Source organism: Uloborus diversus, unplaced genomic scaffold (assembly GCF_026930045.1).
Source record: "Uloborus diversus isolate 005 unplaced genomic scaffold, Udiv.v.3.1 scaffold_1275, whole genome shotgun sequence".
NCBI lineage: Eukaryota > Metazoa > Arthropoda > Arachnida > Araneae > Uloboridae > Uloborus > Uloborus diversus.
The window spans coordinates 36,680-53,995 of NW_026557960.1; the positions used below are offsets into that span (position 1 = coordinate 36,680).

General features: G+C 34.9%; 1 protein-coding gene across 1 annotated transcript; it reads left to right on the plus strand.

Annotated features, from left to right (window-relative positions):
- Nucleotides 1-3,487: 3,487 nt before the first annotated feature.
- Nucleotides 3,488-15,353, plus strand: LOC129232565 (intraflagellar transport protein 88 homolog; the record flags this gene model as incomplete). Its single annotated transcript, XM_054866698.1, has 4 exons — nt 3,488-3,740; nt 6,301-6,363; nt 13,439-13,495; nt 15,239-15,353. Coding segments are annotated over exons 1-4 (319 nt in total), but the record flags the coding sequence as incomplete, so codon positions are not given.
- Nucleotides 15,354-17,316: the final 1,963 nt, after the last annotated feature.

The following is a 17,316-nucleotide window of genomic DNA, read 5'->3' on the forward strand; positions in this document are numbered from 1 at the left end:
CTTTCCTCGTGTCCTTCCTATGTTGTCTGTATAGAAGCCTAAAGATGTGCCTTTTCAGACTTTTTACATTAGTATCCTTTGAAGGCACATAAAAAGTGTCAATGTTAGCTTTATTTTACGTTTCACAATTTTCTTTTTTTTAAACTTTAAAACTTGATTTAGAAACTTAAAGGGAAATAGGAACTATAGCGATAGTTTAATGTCTTTGCTCGGCTCCGAAGAATCGAGATCCGGTACTGGTTAATTCAACTTTTTTAATTTACAGAGGTCGGACAAAATACTCTTTTGCCGACTGAGCCAAAGTCAGCCAGTCCGCCCCTGTGTGTAGGTGTATGTGTGTGTAGTGTTTCTGTGTGTGTGTGTATGCGTGTGTGTGTGTGTGTAGTTGTGTATGTATGCGCGTCGTGCGTGTAGGACATGGATGCAACCTGGAGACGGCTATCACTATAGGAGCAGCATCGTGAGGATCCGGTCGACGGCGATGGTGCAGAGGGTGGCGGTGGGAAAATAAAATCAAAGGACATCAAAACAGTCAAGTGAGAACAATAAGCAATCGTGATTGTTCAAAAAAAAAAAAAAAAAGATAATTAATTTGAATTCTGAAATTTTGAATTCAAGTTATGTTTTTCGCAATCACGAGTTGCTACGGGGCCCTACTCATTGGGGGCTATTGTTTCTAGAAACAGCTCCTGCCCCCCCCCAAAGCCTACCCCTCCTCCTGGGCGGTTACGTGTGTATAGTTAGTTGTGTGTGTGTGTGCAGGCGTGTGTGTATGTGTAGGCGCGCGTGCGTGCATGTGTTGGCTTATGTGTGTGCGTAGACCTGTGTGTATGCACGTAGGCGTGTGTGTATGTGTGTAAAGGCTTGTGTGTATGAGCGTGTGTTTGTGTGTATGAGTTTGTGTGTGCGTGTGTGTATGAGAGTGTGTGTGGTAGGACATGGCCGTCCTCGATCAGGAGAAACGGATTCCCAGGAGGCAGTGCTCGGAGTCGCGCCTGCAGTGTCCGGTGGACGGTGGTGCTGGTGTCCCTGGTCCAAGCTGAAAAAAGAACCAAACACCAACAACGGTCAAATGAAAGCAATAAGCAATCGTGATTGCTCAAAAAAAAAGAGGACGCATAGGTTTGAGAACGCAAAAAATAAATAAATAAATAAATAAAATAAAAAAAAAATTAACTTGAATTCTGAAATTTTGAATTCAAATTATGTTTTTTGCAATCACGAATTGCGACAGAGCCCTACTCATTGGGGGCTATTGTTTCTAGAAACAGCTCCTGTCCTCCCAAGCCTACCCCTTCTCCTGGGCGGTTACGTGTGCATAGTTGTGTGTGTGTATGTATGCAGGCGTGTGTGTATGTGTAGGCGCGCTTGCGTGCATGTGTAGGCTTGTGTGTGTGCGTAGACCTGTGTATATGCTCGTAGGCGTGTGTGTATGTGTGTAAAGGCTTGTGTGTGTATGAGCGTGTGTGTGTGTGTATGAGAGCGCATATATGTAGGACATGGACGCCCCCGACCAAGAGAAACGGATTCCAGGACACAGTGCTTGGAGCCGCGCTGCAGAGGCCGGTGGGCGAGTGGTGCTGGTGTCCCTGGTCTAAGCTGAAAAAGGAACCACAACATCAAGGACGGCCTAATGAAAGCAATAAGCAATCGTGATTGCTCAAAAAAACAAAGGCGCACATGTTCAAGGACGCAAAAAAAAGAGAGAAGGCGCTCAGGTTGTAGGGCGCAAAAAGAAACAGTTACACAGGTTCGAGGGGAGTGCGAAAAAAGTGAAAAAAATAAAAAATAGTAAATAAAAACAAAAACCCTACTGTGTAAAAACCGAAAAAACTGAAAAGAAAAATGTATAAGCCCAGTAGTTTAGAATGTTTTTAAGTACTACTGAATAACTACACCGTTGAAATAGTTTTATAACCGTACACAGATGAGGCAAATCATAAATTCAAAAGCAGAATAGAAGGATCAACAGTCGGGGCCCATTCCTCTCTGATTCAAAGAATCCCGTTCAAGAATTGATAAATATCGAATTCAACATCGAGGAAATGACTGCTTACAACTAAGAACTACGAAATCTGCCTTAATTTCTAACGTTTAGTAATGATTTTTGAATTGTCATTTCTTTCTACGTGGGCCAGAATATCCACAAGACTTAAAAAAATAATTTAAAAAGAATAAAACAAAAACGTTATGCATACAAACAAAAATTACTAGGCTTATAAGCATTTTCTACGCTACGGCGTGCGTTTGTTTTACCTTTTTCATCAGCCATTATACGGTGGCTGCAGTGACCCCTATAGTTTGTTGGAGTTGCGAAGCTGCAAATGTAAAACAATTAACGCTAGCCAAACAAGACAAAAAAAAAAAAAATCATCTTCTTCTTTTGAGAATCAATCGTAATGTCATATAGTAATTAAATTATCTAGCATTAAATGTTATTCTTGTCAGTCTTAAACCATAATGAAAATGTATATCAAGAATTGATAAATATCGAATTGGACATCGTGGAAATGACTGCTTAGAACTACGAACTACGTAATTCGCTTTAATTTCTGACGTTTAGTAATACTTCTTAAATTCTCATTTCTTTCTACTTGAACCAGAATATCCACAATATTTTAAGAATAAAGCAAAAGAATCATGCATACAAACAAAAATTACTACGCTTATTAGTATTTTCTGCGCTACGGTATGCGTTTGTTTTACCTTTTCCCTCCGCCATTACACGGTGACTGCAGTGCCCCTTATAGTTTGTGCGAATTGGGTCTTATGAATTTTACGAAGTTTTCAAGTAAAAAGTGTTTTTATTTTATTTTATTTTATTTATATGAATATATATAACTTTATGCACGTTAGAAATAATGGAGAGATAGACTTGGACGGACTACCCTTTGGACGCAGTTTTTCCTGTTATCGCCGAACTTTTTATCGCCGAAGTCGAATTTTTAATATTTTTTCACTTTCCAAAAGCGATACTAACACACATACTCGTAGAGTCTATTCGCATCTCCAATAATCTAGAGAGGGGGGGGGGGGCGCTGCAGCCACTGTTTAACGGCGGATGAAAAAGATAAAACAAACAAATGCCGTAACTTATAACTTGCTGTGACGCTTTGCGATTGACAGTAATTTTTCATCGCGTTTGTGGGAAGCTTTCTTTTCTATTCTTCTAAAATTACATTACACCACAAATTGTCTGAAGTCTGTAATTGTCTGTAAGCCCCAAAGAAAACACGTGGAATGGAATGTTTTACCTTTTTCGGTAGTACTGTTAATCACCGTTAAGGTAGCGTATTCGAGCTCTGTAGTTGCGACTTAGTTATGCAAAGGGACTCTACGCAAAACTTGGCGAATGCGAATATCGAAAATATTTCCGCAACAACTAATGCTCTGCTACTCCACGAAACTCTGTAATTTTTCGTTTTAACTGTATCTGTAACTAAATTAGGTGCTCGTCTTTTAAATGTTTTGTTTTTCTGCTTTTGTTTGTGCTGTTCTCGTAAAATTCTTTATCAACTTTTGTTGTTTGTTATCTTCAATTTTATAAAATTTAATTTTAGAACACTCTTAAGTGCCGAATCAGAAGGAACTGTATAATCTTAAAGCATTAATAAAAGTGGTTGCCTTGGTAACGAAATGTTTGTTCCGTAAACAAAATGGAAACCTTAAAACCATCCACATACGATGATGATGATTTATATTCAGGCTACAATGAATTCCATCCTTCTCTTGACACAGCCGTTAGTATTCTTTTTGTTAACATTGTGTTTCATGTATTGGAATCAAGATTTTCGACCCACCCACGAACCCGAAAAAGACTCGCGCGGTTTTTTCTTGAACCCACTTATAAAACCAAAATAAAGCCCGTGTTGGAGTGGTGTTTGTTTAGGGGGGGGGGGGGGGTGTATTGGATATATATTCGCATACAATTTTACATTTTTGAAACTAATTTAAAATAAAACCTTTATTTAACTTTATGTCAGTGGGTATATTTAGCTATCATGCTTAAAAATGTATACAGTAGAGTTTCGAAAATTCGAGGTAATTGGGCTTGCACCACCTCAGATTACTGAAAACTCCGATTATCCGAAAAAGTATTTGGACTACATAAGGACATGCAACGTTTACTTCCTTATGCTATGAAAGGAAAATATTGTCTCCTTGAAGAATTTATCATTCAAATTTCAACATAAATATTTGTTTTAATTAACACTAAACGAGTTTGGATTAGTTTTTTCTTGATGTCTACTCAAACTTGTGTGTAAATTTGCAGGCAACCAAAAAAAAAAAAAAAATGCCCTTTGATAGTCATAGAATAAATTTTGATGATTTTTGTTGTGACATTTGGTGTCTATGTGTGATCTTACATATGTAACACACGTAATACAAAAACGTTATACATAGAAGGAGAAAAAAAAATTTGTACTGTACAATTCATACAACGTGGAGTTTTGCACTCCCCTTTTTAATTGCAGTCGGGTATTCCAAAAGAGCTGTTTGTTCGTTCTTTGAGGCAAAACAATATGTTTTAGTTTCAAGTTATTTTTTGTATTAACCTACTTCCTACTCTCTCCAAGGCGTCTCTTAATCAATCTCTCACAGTCGATGAATTTTTCATGTCATGTTATTGACATACAGGGTTGGTAAAAAAATCGTTTTTTTTTTTCAAAAACACCAAAAAAACCGGTTTTTTTTGGTTTAAACCAGTTTTTTTGGTTTAAACCGGGTTCTTTTGGTTTAAATACTATTTGCGAGAAAAACAATTAATTTTCGGAAGGTAATTTAGGTTCCATGTAATTAACAGTTATTCAATAGTCACATTATACCTAATTTCTTGATTAATGAAAGAGATTAGAACAAAATCTTGTAACTAAATTAAATAATTAAAATCGCTTTCTGCGGGGAAATATTGATTGAAATGTTTGACTTGATTAACATATTAGTATGCATAGACATTCTTTTTAAAACAATATCAATAAGTAACTTTTATAAACTGCACAGGTTAGCTAAGGCAAAGCAAATACCAAAATCCCAATTCCAATGAATAAAAGGGGGGGAAAAACTAAGAATTATCTGCACCTAATAGTCATAAAGCAGCATAGCTGTATAGCCAATCAAAATCTTTTGAGTACCCAGAATCCAAAAAAAAAAAAAAAAAAAAAAAAAAAAAACCCAATGGAGAGTAGTTTATATGTGACGATTTATATATTTCTCAATCAATTTTTACACATACATTTGCATTTTGTGCTGGGTATTTAAAAATTTGTCTTTTAATCTTCCTACATTATAATATAAGGAACTATTATGTATCATAATATGAAGTATAAACATTTTTTTAAAATTTGATTCAAAAAATATTATTTGTGTTCACCTGCAGAACAAATCTTAATTTTTAGGTGCAAACAGTTAAGTTAGAAAGTCAAAGTTAAAATTCCAGGAAAGTGCATATAAATGGGCAAAAATGTCACACCCCTGCAACAGGAGTGAGCAATATAATGGATTGCATCTACAATAAAAGATTCAATCCTTAGTAAATCTTAACTAATCATGCAAATTAAGCATAATGATGGAAGTTGACTGAAATCTGCTTTATGGCACATATATGAAATAAAAAATATATTAATATTTTTTTTCGATTAAAGCTTGTAATACATTTTGAAGAAGCAACTTTGCAATTTTAGTATTTATCTCTGCAACTTAGCTAGGAATTTAGCATAAATGGAATTTTACATTTTTCAATATGTGTGGGAAAATCAATGCAACTTAGCTAGGAATTTAGCATAAATGGAATTTTACATTTTTCAATATGTGTGGGAAAATCAATGTAAACCTGTAAAATGTTTTTTTTTTTTGGCTTTAAAAAAAAAACATTTTTAAAAAAAACCACATGGTTTTTAAAAAAAAAACCAATTGGTTTAAACCAAACAACCCTGTTGACAAGAACCTTTCAATGTCTTTTTAGTACCTTATTGTATGCTGTCAGGGAAGTTCTAAGCATAGCAAAATATTTCAATTTTTAGATTAAAACATTTTTTGTCTGTAAAAAAAATATATCTTTAAAATATCGACAAATCACCTCGAATTAAGCAGAACCTCGGACTTTTGAGACTAGGATTTTAGAGACTCTACTGTATTAAGTATGTAGCTTTAATGGATATGTTGTCTGTCGGAGCTAATGCGTCTGTAGGAACAAAATACGAAGTATGTTTGCAGTGCAGCGTGATTAATGAATTTTAAAATTTGTCTTGTTCAGTTATAATTCATTAAAATATTCGTAACTTCTTTTTAATATTGATCTAGGCTATTCAAGAAGATGAAGCATTTCAGCAAGCTGTCAGAACAAGTTACGGCAGAAGACCTTTGGTTTGTTGTATTCAATTTCTTATATTGTATGAACAACTACTTTGTCTTTAATTACAATTGAATATTATATTAATTATTGTCATTATAACTTTTGTTATTCTTATCTGTATGTTTTTACATAAACACTATAACATTACATGTTAATACATTTTGCAAGTTGTATTGCCATGTGCTGTATTAATTACTTCAAAGCATAAATTTTAGCTACTACATTTTCATTAATGCTTCTTACTTTCTTTGTAGTCAAATCTGGTCATCTGACTTTTATCCCACCGTCATTTGCCAATACAGCCTCATTACTAAATTTCAATTTATGAAAACTGAGTTACTCGTTGCATTGTGATAGAAGTTTTTCCTTCAATTACCACAAAGTAAATTAACTTCTTTTATGAAAGAATTCAAAGTATGACTCTAAAGAAATCTCAAAGCCCCCTAACTAATTAGTCAGTGTTTATTCTTTTGAAGAATACTTTTTACAAAAAGAAACTACAGTGCTTGATAAAATTAAGGTAAAAAAATTTTGTAAAATTCATGATTTAAAATCATGACTATCAATGCAAAAAAACTACTTTAATGATCTAAAAAAAGTTAATTACTTGAGTTAAAATATGTTCAACTTGATGAGAGAGACTCATAAAGATATTATACAGTCAAACTCGCTTATAACGATTGCAAAAGGACTGCTGAGTGCTGATTAAAAATGGGTTTGTGAAAAAAATCATAGAAATTATACGTGCTTGCTTTTTAATTTGTTACATTTCTGTACTGTATCAATGAAACTGGTTATTTGATTTGAACTGTCTTATTGTCTCTTTCTTGTTATTGTTTTCGAGGAACTTGGGATCCGAAAAACATGGTCATTTGAATCCGTGGCTTCAAAACAGTTTGGAAGTTTTTCTGTACTTTACAGGGTTTGTATGCTCCTTCAAAACTCCTCCAATACTCCTTCATTTAGGAAATTTTTTGAAGGGCCCTTCAAACTCCTTCATTTTGGTTTTAACTCCTTCAAAACTTCTTCTTTTTTAGTTCAAGAGTACATAATCTTCTTCTATGACAGTAACTTATAACACTTTGATCGACAACTAACTTCGTCACAAAGGCGATTTTAATGTAATAATTTCATGCATTTATTTTTTTCATGAAGATGTGATTTACAAATAGATCATTGTTAATTCATAAAAGTTGAAGGTGAAAATTTTATTAGAAGACTAAAACATTTCATAAGTTAAGTAAAACATGTATATTCAGTAAATTACAGCCCATTAGCCAGGGCTAAAGCAGAAATACATGGAACACACCGCCAGCTCAGTCATTTCCAGCCGAGGACTGCAGTTTCGTGCTTATTAGCACTCATCAGCCCGGCATAGGAAAGTGACTGAGCTGGAGATGGAAAAACCTCTTAAGGAAGCCAAGAGTGCGAAACAAACTGGTAGCTAATACAGGATTAGCAGACCAGGCGAGTGACCGAAGCAATGGTTTGGTTCAACTCGAAGATTGAACACGAGGCAAGGTATATTCAATAAATTTCAGGCGGTGTGTTCCATGTATTTCTGCTTTAGCCCTGGCTAATGGGCTGTAATTTACTGAATATACCTTGCCTCGCGTTCAATCTTCGAGTTGAACCGAACCATTGCTTCAGTCACTCGTCTGGTCTGCTAATCCTGTATTAGCTACCAGTTTGTTTCGCACTCTTGACTTCCTTAAGAAGTTTTTCCATCTCCAGCTCAGTCATTTTCCTATGCCGGGCTGATGAGTGCTAATAAGCACGAAACTGCAGTCCTCGGCAGGAAATGACTGAGCTGGCGGTGTGTTCCATGTAAGTAAAACATGCTTAAATGGTGCTTGGCTATTTTTTCAAGTTTTATGATTATTGTTTTTTCTTCCACCACACTCTCAGCAGCAAATGTCAGGTTGTCTAATTATTATTTAAATATTTAAAACTACTTAAGTAGATGTACTACATTAAGTGATTGTGTTAAAAAACAAACAATTGTTTAGTAAATCGCAGTTATGATACAGTAAAAAAGGGTCATCTACAAGTGATGTCATGCCTTGAGGAGGAAATGGGCTCATGAAATTGTGACAAGGGGAAGAGAGAGAGGGTGACAAAAAGTGACATCACACAGTTATTGTAACAATATGTTTATAAAAAATATGACACATGACAAGAGGAGGAGTTAGGTGAAATGTGGCACTTTGTGATAAAGGGGAAAGGGGGGTCAAATATGTTGAAAAAAACTGTGACATTTAATGACAGCCAATTAGCCCTTCAAAACCTCATTTTACTCCTTCAAAACTCCTTCAGTTTAATTTTTGAAATTGAGTACAAAACCTGCTTTAGAAGTGAAGTATGTCAAGGGCTATTTTCGAATTCATCACATTTATCATTATGGTGGTAGTTTTTTTTTTTTTTTTTTTCTATCTTGACTTTTAGATAATATCCTCGGAAGAATATCTCGGAAATGATAACATTCTCTTCAACAAATATATCGTTTTTAAATGCTCCTCTACTCTAGTGGCGGATACAGCCGGCGGGCAACCGGGCATTTGCCCGGTGGGCCTTTCATGTTTCGGGCCGATCAACTAACAGCAAAGTCTTTCGGGCCTGTCTACTAACAGCAAAATGTAAATTTTTGCGTTTAGAATAACGCTAATTCGCAAAACCCAGCCTCAGCTCCTACGCATGGGCTAAAGTTTGCTGGTGGAGGGATGCAGGGCCGTCACCAAGAGGGGGGAGGGGGAATTTCTGAAATGGGACTGCCCAGGGCCTGATTATTACACAGGCTGACTATACCTAGGCTTAAAGCTCCATGTTCCTAAGGGGCCCCACATTTTTACATAGCATTGCAACGATATGAAAAATACATGTATTTTTTAAAAAGTAAAAAATTATGACTTATTAATTGGAACAAAACTTCTTTAAAGGGGAATTTTTAATCATTCTGCCAGTAACGAATTTACTTGGTCACAATTGTGAGGGGGCCCAAAGGGGATTCATTAATGCACATAAGTGCATTCGTGCTTTAAAAATGTAAATCAAACACTGCATAGTCTTCAAGATGCCTCCAAATTAATGTGGGCCTAGGGCCTCACTTTTAGATAGTCGGACCCTGGGGCTGCCAATATATCTTTAGTGGTGTAATAAAAAATAAATGAATAAATTAAAAAAAAAAAACATGGAAACCTTAGCGGTCGTAAAAAGTTAAAATACTTTTGGTTTCTTTGACGCTTTTATTTATAAATGACAATTCACAATTGTTATAAAATGCAACTTACAACAAGGGCCGATGTGAGGTCATATCAACTTAGTTGGAGAATAGGGGCCCAGCTCGGAATTGAACTCGCGCAGAGGGTAAAATATCCTAATGGTGAAAGGTGTAGAAGGGGGCCTGTGAAAAATTTGGCATATGTCATTTTTTTCCTGGATTCGCTTTTGCTCTCGGTGACCCTGTTTATAACAATTGGAATTAAAGTGACAAAATATTTTTTTCCGTAAAATTATCTTAAAAAATGCGATCTTAAAATACCACTAAGGAGCATGAAAGACTCTACATTATTAAGATTATCAAATCATAGGCCAAAGACCGCCGTTTTTTGACGCAACAAAGTATTCTGTGTGCTGTACAAACTCAAGATTTCTGTCCCCTCAGTTTAAAAAGAAAATGAGTGGATAAAAACCAATGTCGAAAGAATTCCGGTGGTCCCCAGAACCTCCCTCCCCCCTCCTAATATCATCGAAGTTCGTGTAAAATTTAAATTTTTGGCTTCAATTTTAAATAACTTCGTAAGAGAACAATGTCAGTCTGTCAGAAACAGTACTCTGACCATAACATGGTCAGAGCCTTCCCGCCATAACATGAAATTCCAGTTTCGAAAATTTGCTCGAGGAAAGTACTCGAACCTCTCCCATTTTTTTAAACATTCCCAAATATGGTCTAAAATTGTTTTTAACTTAACAGTATCAAAAATTTTCTGGGAAAGTGCCCCATCCCCTCCTCTCTTTCGGCATCATCAATGAAGAACGTTTTAAATCTCGTTTTTAGTGCTTCAATTTCGAAAATTTTCTAAGGTGAGCCTCCTGAAAACTCTTTTTCCTAACGTCACTGAAGGTCAGCAAAAATTTCGTTTTTGAAACTTAACTTTCGAGTAACTGCAGGTGCCCTAACTTGACCAAAAAAGGCTTTTAAGACTTCAATTTGAAAATTTTCTGGTGGATGGCCTCGGAATCTATCTTGACTTAAAATCACCAAAGATCTTCTTAAACGGCGTTTTCAGAGCTAATATATATTTTTTTAATTTCAGAGGAGAGCCCCCGGAACTGTTCTTCATACCATATACTCGAAGATAATTTAAAATTCTGTTTTTGGATTTCCACTTCCGAAAAAATGCAGCAGAAGAAACGCTGAGCCTACGCTCCCCTAACATCACCAAATACTGTCTAAAATTGAGTTTTTAAGACTAAAATTTCGAAAATTTTCCTCCCCCTCTCCCCTAAACCCCTATTTCAGACTTAATGGTTATCTTTCCATTAAGTTTATATTGCTAATACTTTAATGACTCCCAGAAGCCATAAAGCTAAGTCCTCTCTCTCTCTCTTTGTACTGATACATGCGTTTGAAAAAAATAAGGGGCTGCCAAACTCGTACCCGACCAGGTTTTTGACCTCGCATTGAGTCTGGGGGGTCGTCAGGGTATGGCAGTACAAAAAAGGGAATATTTATGACAGGGCCCAGTAATGTATGTTTGTGTCGAGGAACCCATCATATTCTAAGACGGCCCTAGTCTTTCACCCATGAACATTGCTAGATCAGTTTCATGTAACAGGGCAATTAAGTTACTTGTTATGACTGCAGAAAAGGACATACTAGCCATGCAGTGTTATCATTACGGAAATATTCAACCAAGTTCCGGGCATTATAAAAATACTTAAATGGACAATCACAATCACAATTTTCCCCCAAAATAAGGTTTAGCTAATACTGTATCAATTTGTTCACCATTAAAGTGCAGAAATGTTCCTATCTGTTAAATTTTGTTTAAATAAAACATATTTAGTAGTTAAGCATCATTTCCTCATATTTAAGGGATATCCCAATCGTTAGGTAATATTTAATATCTATAAGAGATATGGGGCCGCTATATCTCTTAATGCCAGGGCTGATTTTTTCAACCAATCTGCCACTGCTCTACTCTACAAATTTAAAAAAAGGAGCCCTGTCATCCATCGTTCTCATGATTTGTGTCTTATCTCTAACTTTCGGTTGAATTTAAGATGTTAGTGGAATTTTTCCAAAAAAATAATAATCTTTTCTGAGGAGGAAATCAACAGACACTTTATGAATTATAAAAACATTGCTCGCTTTAACTCTAGAAAGACAGCATTTTCCATATACCTAGAAAGACTGGCAGCGGTAATTTTGACCGCCATACTTATTGGAAGTTTCTTCTTTTTGGGATTTTTAATCATAGAAAAGATTTTTTTCAATGTGTCAGAAATTGATTTAACATTTCAATCGTAATATAGTCTGCAAATCAGTCTCAGGCAGTTTTTTTTTTAATTTTATGTTCGATCAAGTGAAATACACATGCTTTATATAATTGGTATTGAGAAAGAGTAAATTTGTACAAAAAAGAGGAACTTTTCTCATCATGTAGTCACTATTTCCAACCATGCATGTGTTTGTTTTCAAAATTACCTATATATCGTACGCAATATATCGTACACTACTATCTTTTGCAGTATTTAGAAGTACTCATTGTTATCACTTTGTTAGTATATGAGCCATAAACATTTTTTTTGTCATCAGAACAAATGTTCGTAGATTTATTTCCGCATTTGGACTTGGAGGGAATAAAAGAAAGTCTGGAATTCTGTTTTTGAATTTTTCTCTTTTTTTTTGGCATCAAACCCTTTTTCTTTTACTGCTTTCTACATCTTGCGCATAAGTTTTTATTAACGAGGTTTCTTCTAATTCTGACTCTGACGAAGTCTTTTTCTGCAAATCTAAGGTCTGAAAAATGTTCGCAACAATTTCATCATTAGGAATATATTCCTCTTCAGATAGGTCAGACTGTCCATCCAAACCAGAATATGTTTTAGATAAATCTGCAACAGTTTCAGGAATGCATGTACTGATAAGCTTGTCAATGAATCCTATATTCAAGTGCTACTGATAAAAAATGTTTGTGTGCATATGAAGTGACTGAGCACTTCAAAATCACCGAAGGAAAAAAAAGATCAATGTTTCAAGCAAATCACATGTTTTGGTGCACAAACGAATTCCAGCACTAATTTTTGGAATCCACTTGTTTATATCTACTTCTTTTCAGATCCAAAATAATTTCATGTGTCCAGTCACATGCTTTTCAAGATTTCCCCCTGTTAGACCTTTATCAACATTTCCCCCTGTGCAGATAGCATAAAATTGAAACCATGCAGCCAGCAGGTGTTTTGCATTTTCCCAACAGTCCAAAGAATTAAACCTGACCAGCAGGTGCTACTCAAGCCCAAAAGAACATTACTCACCCTGACAACTAACAATAATCCATAGTACACACATCTGATAAGATAAAAGTGAACAAAACCAGAAGCACAAATAACACTTCTTTAAGCGGTCAAAATGACTGGCGTCAGTCTTTTTAGGTATAAATTATGTTTATAGCAACTGAAATAATGAGTTTAAAGAAATAAAATTTACTCTTGTGAGATCATAATAAATAGGAAAAGTCAATGAAAGAAAACGAGTTTGAAAACTAAACACAGAAAATATGAGTATTTGAAAATCGTTTGCGGTCAAAATGACCGCTTCCGTCTTTCTAGTGTTAAGCTGGGTTTGCTCGTTAATAGCAAGTTTTGTTCCCATAGGCTTAACATTGTACCAACCAAATGTTTTTGATTTCCTTGCTAAATCCGAGTTCTCGTTAAAACAGGGCTTGGTGTAAGCGAGTTCGGCTGTATTGAAAGTAACTTTATTAAAATTTTTTTTTAATGTTTAAGGTTATTCATATGAAAAATTATCTTTAAAGTAGTGTAATGTGGAATCTTTTTTAAGTTCTCTTGAATTTTTCAATGTAGCCTACAGCTAAAGTACCAGGAACTTCCAGGCTAACTGCATCTCGAGGTGGAACTGGAGTAAGTTATTAAAATTCCCTTGTGTAGTCCAATTTTAAATTTAATTTTTATTTGTTTTTATACAAAAATGAATTTAAAATTAAAAAGCAACTTATATTTTTAAAAGCTATGGAAAATTGGATTAACACTTTTAACCAGTAATTAGTCCGTGGTCTGTTTATCTGCCAGCCCCCTTCCCTAATAACTTTTAAAAAAAAACTTATTATTTTTCTTTGAAAAACCTCTTTCCACATTTTAATTTTTGATTTGGTTTTTCGAAATAATTTTAAATGTTAAAGACGATACCTGTGAAAGATTAAAATGTGAAGAGCCATAATGAACTCTTAAGCTAGCCACAATTTCCACATCGGTAAAGGTTCCACATCTGACCAGTCCACATGTGTACGTTTTAAAACGCATTCGTCCACATCCAGAAAAGCACATTTTCGAATTTTATATTGCTATTTTATTTGACTGAAACTTTTGCTCCACAGACATTCTGTTTTTAATTATTGTTGAAAGCGCGCTAGCTGTACTAAACTTGGGAGCAATTTCATTTGTTAATGGATTGCTGTTCAAAAAGTCTTGAATTTTCATTTTTTATCATTTGAAAGAATCTTAACATTCTTTTCACGCATATCATCTCGGGTTTTCTAAGCAATCACAACTTCAAGCAAGAGAGCAACCACAGAACACAATCTAAATCAGAAAACAAAGTGAAACGGCTTTTAATTTGATAATGGCCATTAACCACGAACTTGAAAAACTCACCCAACATATCAAATCTGTCAAGCTCACCTCTCACCTCATTATTGTCCCATTATCTGCCCTCTGCTCTGCTTCCAAGAAAGCGCTCGAAATGACAATCCTTTCGTTAGTCTTCCTAGAAAACCAACCTATTCTTGGACAGGGTGCATTTCTCCCTTTTTTCCTCTGCCCTAGAAGACAATGCTACTGTTTCTGTGTTCAAGGAACGTTGTTAGTCATTTTGAAGATGACTGGGCTTTGAATCTGAAAATGACAGCCTTGCTAGAATTCGAGATACAGAGGCATTTGGGATTTTTTTTTCGAGAAAAACATGGAAAATACATTGAATTTTGGCTGCAAAAGCAGGGAAATTAAAAAATTTCGAGATAAGCGGGTTCGAGATTGACAGGTTCGTCCGTACTCTCAATATTTTCACATAAATTTCATTTTGTTTTCAAAAAAAAGTTTTACTCTTAAAAAGTATACTTGGATAACAAAATTAGTATACTGGAGCCTAATGCTTGCAAGATATGACTTTTGCTAAAAAATTGATGATAAACGGTGATATTAGGCTCTTTTAGTTCTGGATACACTTCTTGTTCTGTACTAAATTTATAATTAATGTTAATATGTTTTGCTGAGATGCAAAACAAATTCTAATTAAATGAAGAGTTATCGCATAAGCTTTGTGCTACGATATGATTAATGTCAAAAACCAACGTAAATAAAGTACAAATTTTGAAGGAAATACAGCATATAGCTATTTAAAGGCTACAATGGAGCCTCTTCATCAGTGCAGAAAGCTCACCAACACATCCGAAAGTCGTGAGAGAACTGACAACAACCACGTGGACACCGTATTTATACAAAAGAGGGCCAACCAATAAGAATTCAGGACACAAGACAGATAATTCTAATTGTGACATTTGTGTTTAAATTTTCACGAAAGCTACTTTATATATATATTTTTTGGATCTCATCTGTACAATTGCTTTTTCTTTCGAAAATGTTCTTTAGTGGGGTCGTTCCTTGGCTCCGTCTTCCTCGGGACTGTCCTCTGTTTCTCAAGACAATCTCACTCGTCCAATGACAGCCGTTCGTGGAGCTGGATTCACATCCTCCGGCCATAGAGGTATGAGGATAAAACTCATTAATTTATTCATGATCTCTTTTAATCTCATTGTGATTGTGTTGGTTATAACAATCAATCAGAAAACAATGGTAAATGAAATTTATTTTGAACTAGCTGTACCCGACGCGCGTTGCTACGCCAACAAAAAAAAACATCATTATACTGATTTTCATGACAATGATTTATAAGATGTCGCCAAGTCGCCGATGGTATACGATGCTACCAAAAAAAAAAAAAAAAAACTGCACAGCAAATGCGTTCGGAATGTCAAAAATACGCACAATATTGTAAATATTGAATGCCAAAAATACGCACAATCTATACAAATTCTTCGCTCTCGACTCGAAATGGCACATATCGTTCGCCTTTTTTTTTTGTTTCAAAATTCATGTGACACGTGTCTAAAAGTCCCGATTAGCTTACTATACCAAGGCTTCACTCGATACGCGTCTAATCGCGTCTTATAGAAACACGTATCAAGTGAAGCCATGACTATACTCAAATTTTGTACTCACGCAGTTTGCAAGATCAATCAATCGCTAAAAATATCAAATAAAAAAAGTTTTAAATCCCCCCGTTGCATGAAAAGCCATAAAACAATAAAGAAAGAATTTATTTGTTCAAACTCAAGAAAAATGGCAACAGCTAACTTCTTATCAATGAGATCTTTCACGCGAATTAATTTCTGCAGCTGATAATTTTATTCGTATTTATCCAATGGATTGTGACTTAAATTGGAATAAAAAAGGAACTATCCATCGGATTTTTTTCAAACTGGTCTATAAACATTCCCAGTACCAAAAATAACAAACGGTGAAAGTTTCAGCCAAATCGGCCGGGTAGTTTTTGAGTTCATGGATGACATACAGACAAACATTCATTTATATATATATAGATTTGTTACTCATAAATGCGTTAGATGCTTGGAAGATTTTAAAAAGTTTTCACTGCATTTTTGCAGATTCTGTGACTAACTGTGTTGACCTGGCTTTGCCCAGTCTACCTTAAAAATAAAAATTGTGTCAAGTGACTTATGTTCAACAATCAGGCTTAAATAAAAGAAAAAAAAAACATCATGCAAAATTTCCCCTCCGAATAATGACGACTTATCTCTATTTTTGGAAGAAGGGTGTCACAGTATGAAGAAATGAAATTTTACAGGAGAAGCGTTTGAAGTTGAACTATTTAGGCAATTTGCATTAAGAAAAGTAAATTTGCTGCGCTCTCCAGTGGTTAATGTTAGGATGAAAAAACTCATTATTTTCCAAAGATAACGTCCTTTGAAGGCCTGCAAGCGAAAGAAAAGAAAAGTTAAATTTTCGTATTGTGGCACTCTTCTTCCAAACGATCGATGTATTAAAATGCTCTTAAGAAGTTAAAATGAAAAAGATGGATTTAAAAAGCGTAACCATAGAAACAATATAAAATAAGTTTCAGAAATTAAATGAGACTACATAATTAATTTACATTAATAATTAACAGAACATTAAATAATTACTTGAATGGAAATGAGATTTTTGGACCTTGATTTAAAACCATTTGTAATTTTTTCCCCTTTGGTGATAGAAGCTTAGTTTTTCAACCAAGGGTCAAGTCAGATCTGGACTTAAAAATATCGTTCTGTCCAATATTGTAAAAAAGAAAACTGTGGGACAATTCCTTCACTTTTTATTGATAGGTTTAATGAAGAAAGTAGTGCCTAAATTTCAGCAAAGCCTAAAAAATTCGAGCTAAAAGCGCTAATAACTTCCGTTGTAATTTAGTTAGAGCATTGAAACAAGTTGCGTAGAACGCGGAAAATTCTACCCTTTCCAACGATATGTAATATTAATGTATACAAGTAATTTTTCATCCCCATATACAGGGATTTATACGAAAATTGAGCCTAAAAAAGCTATTGAGCCTTGGAATAAGAAAAGAACTATTCATCGAATTTTTTCCAAACTGGTCTGCAAACCTTTCC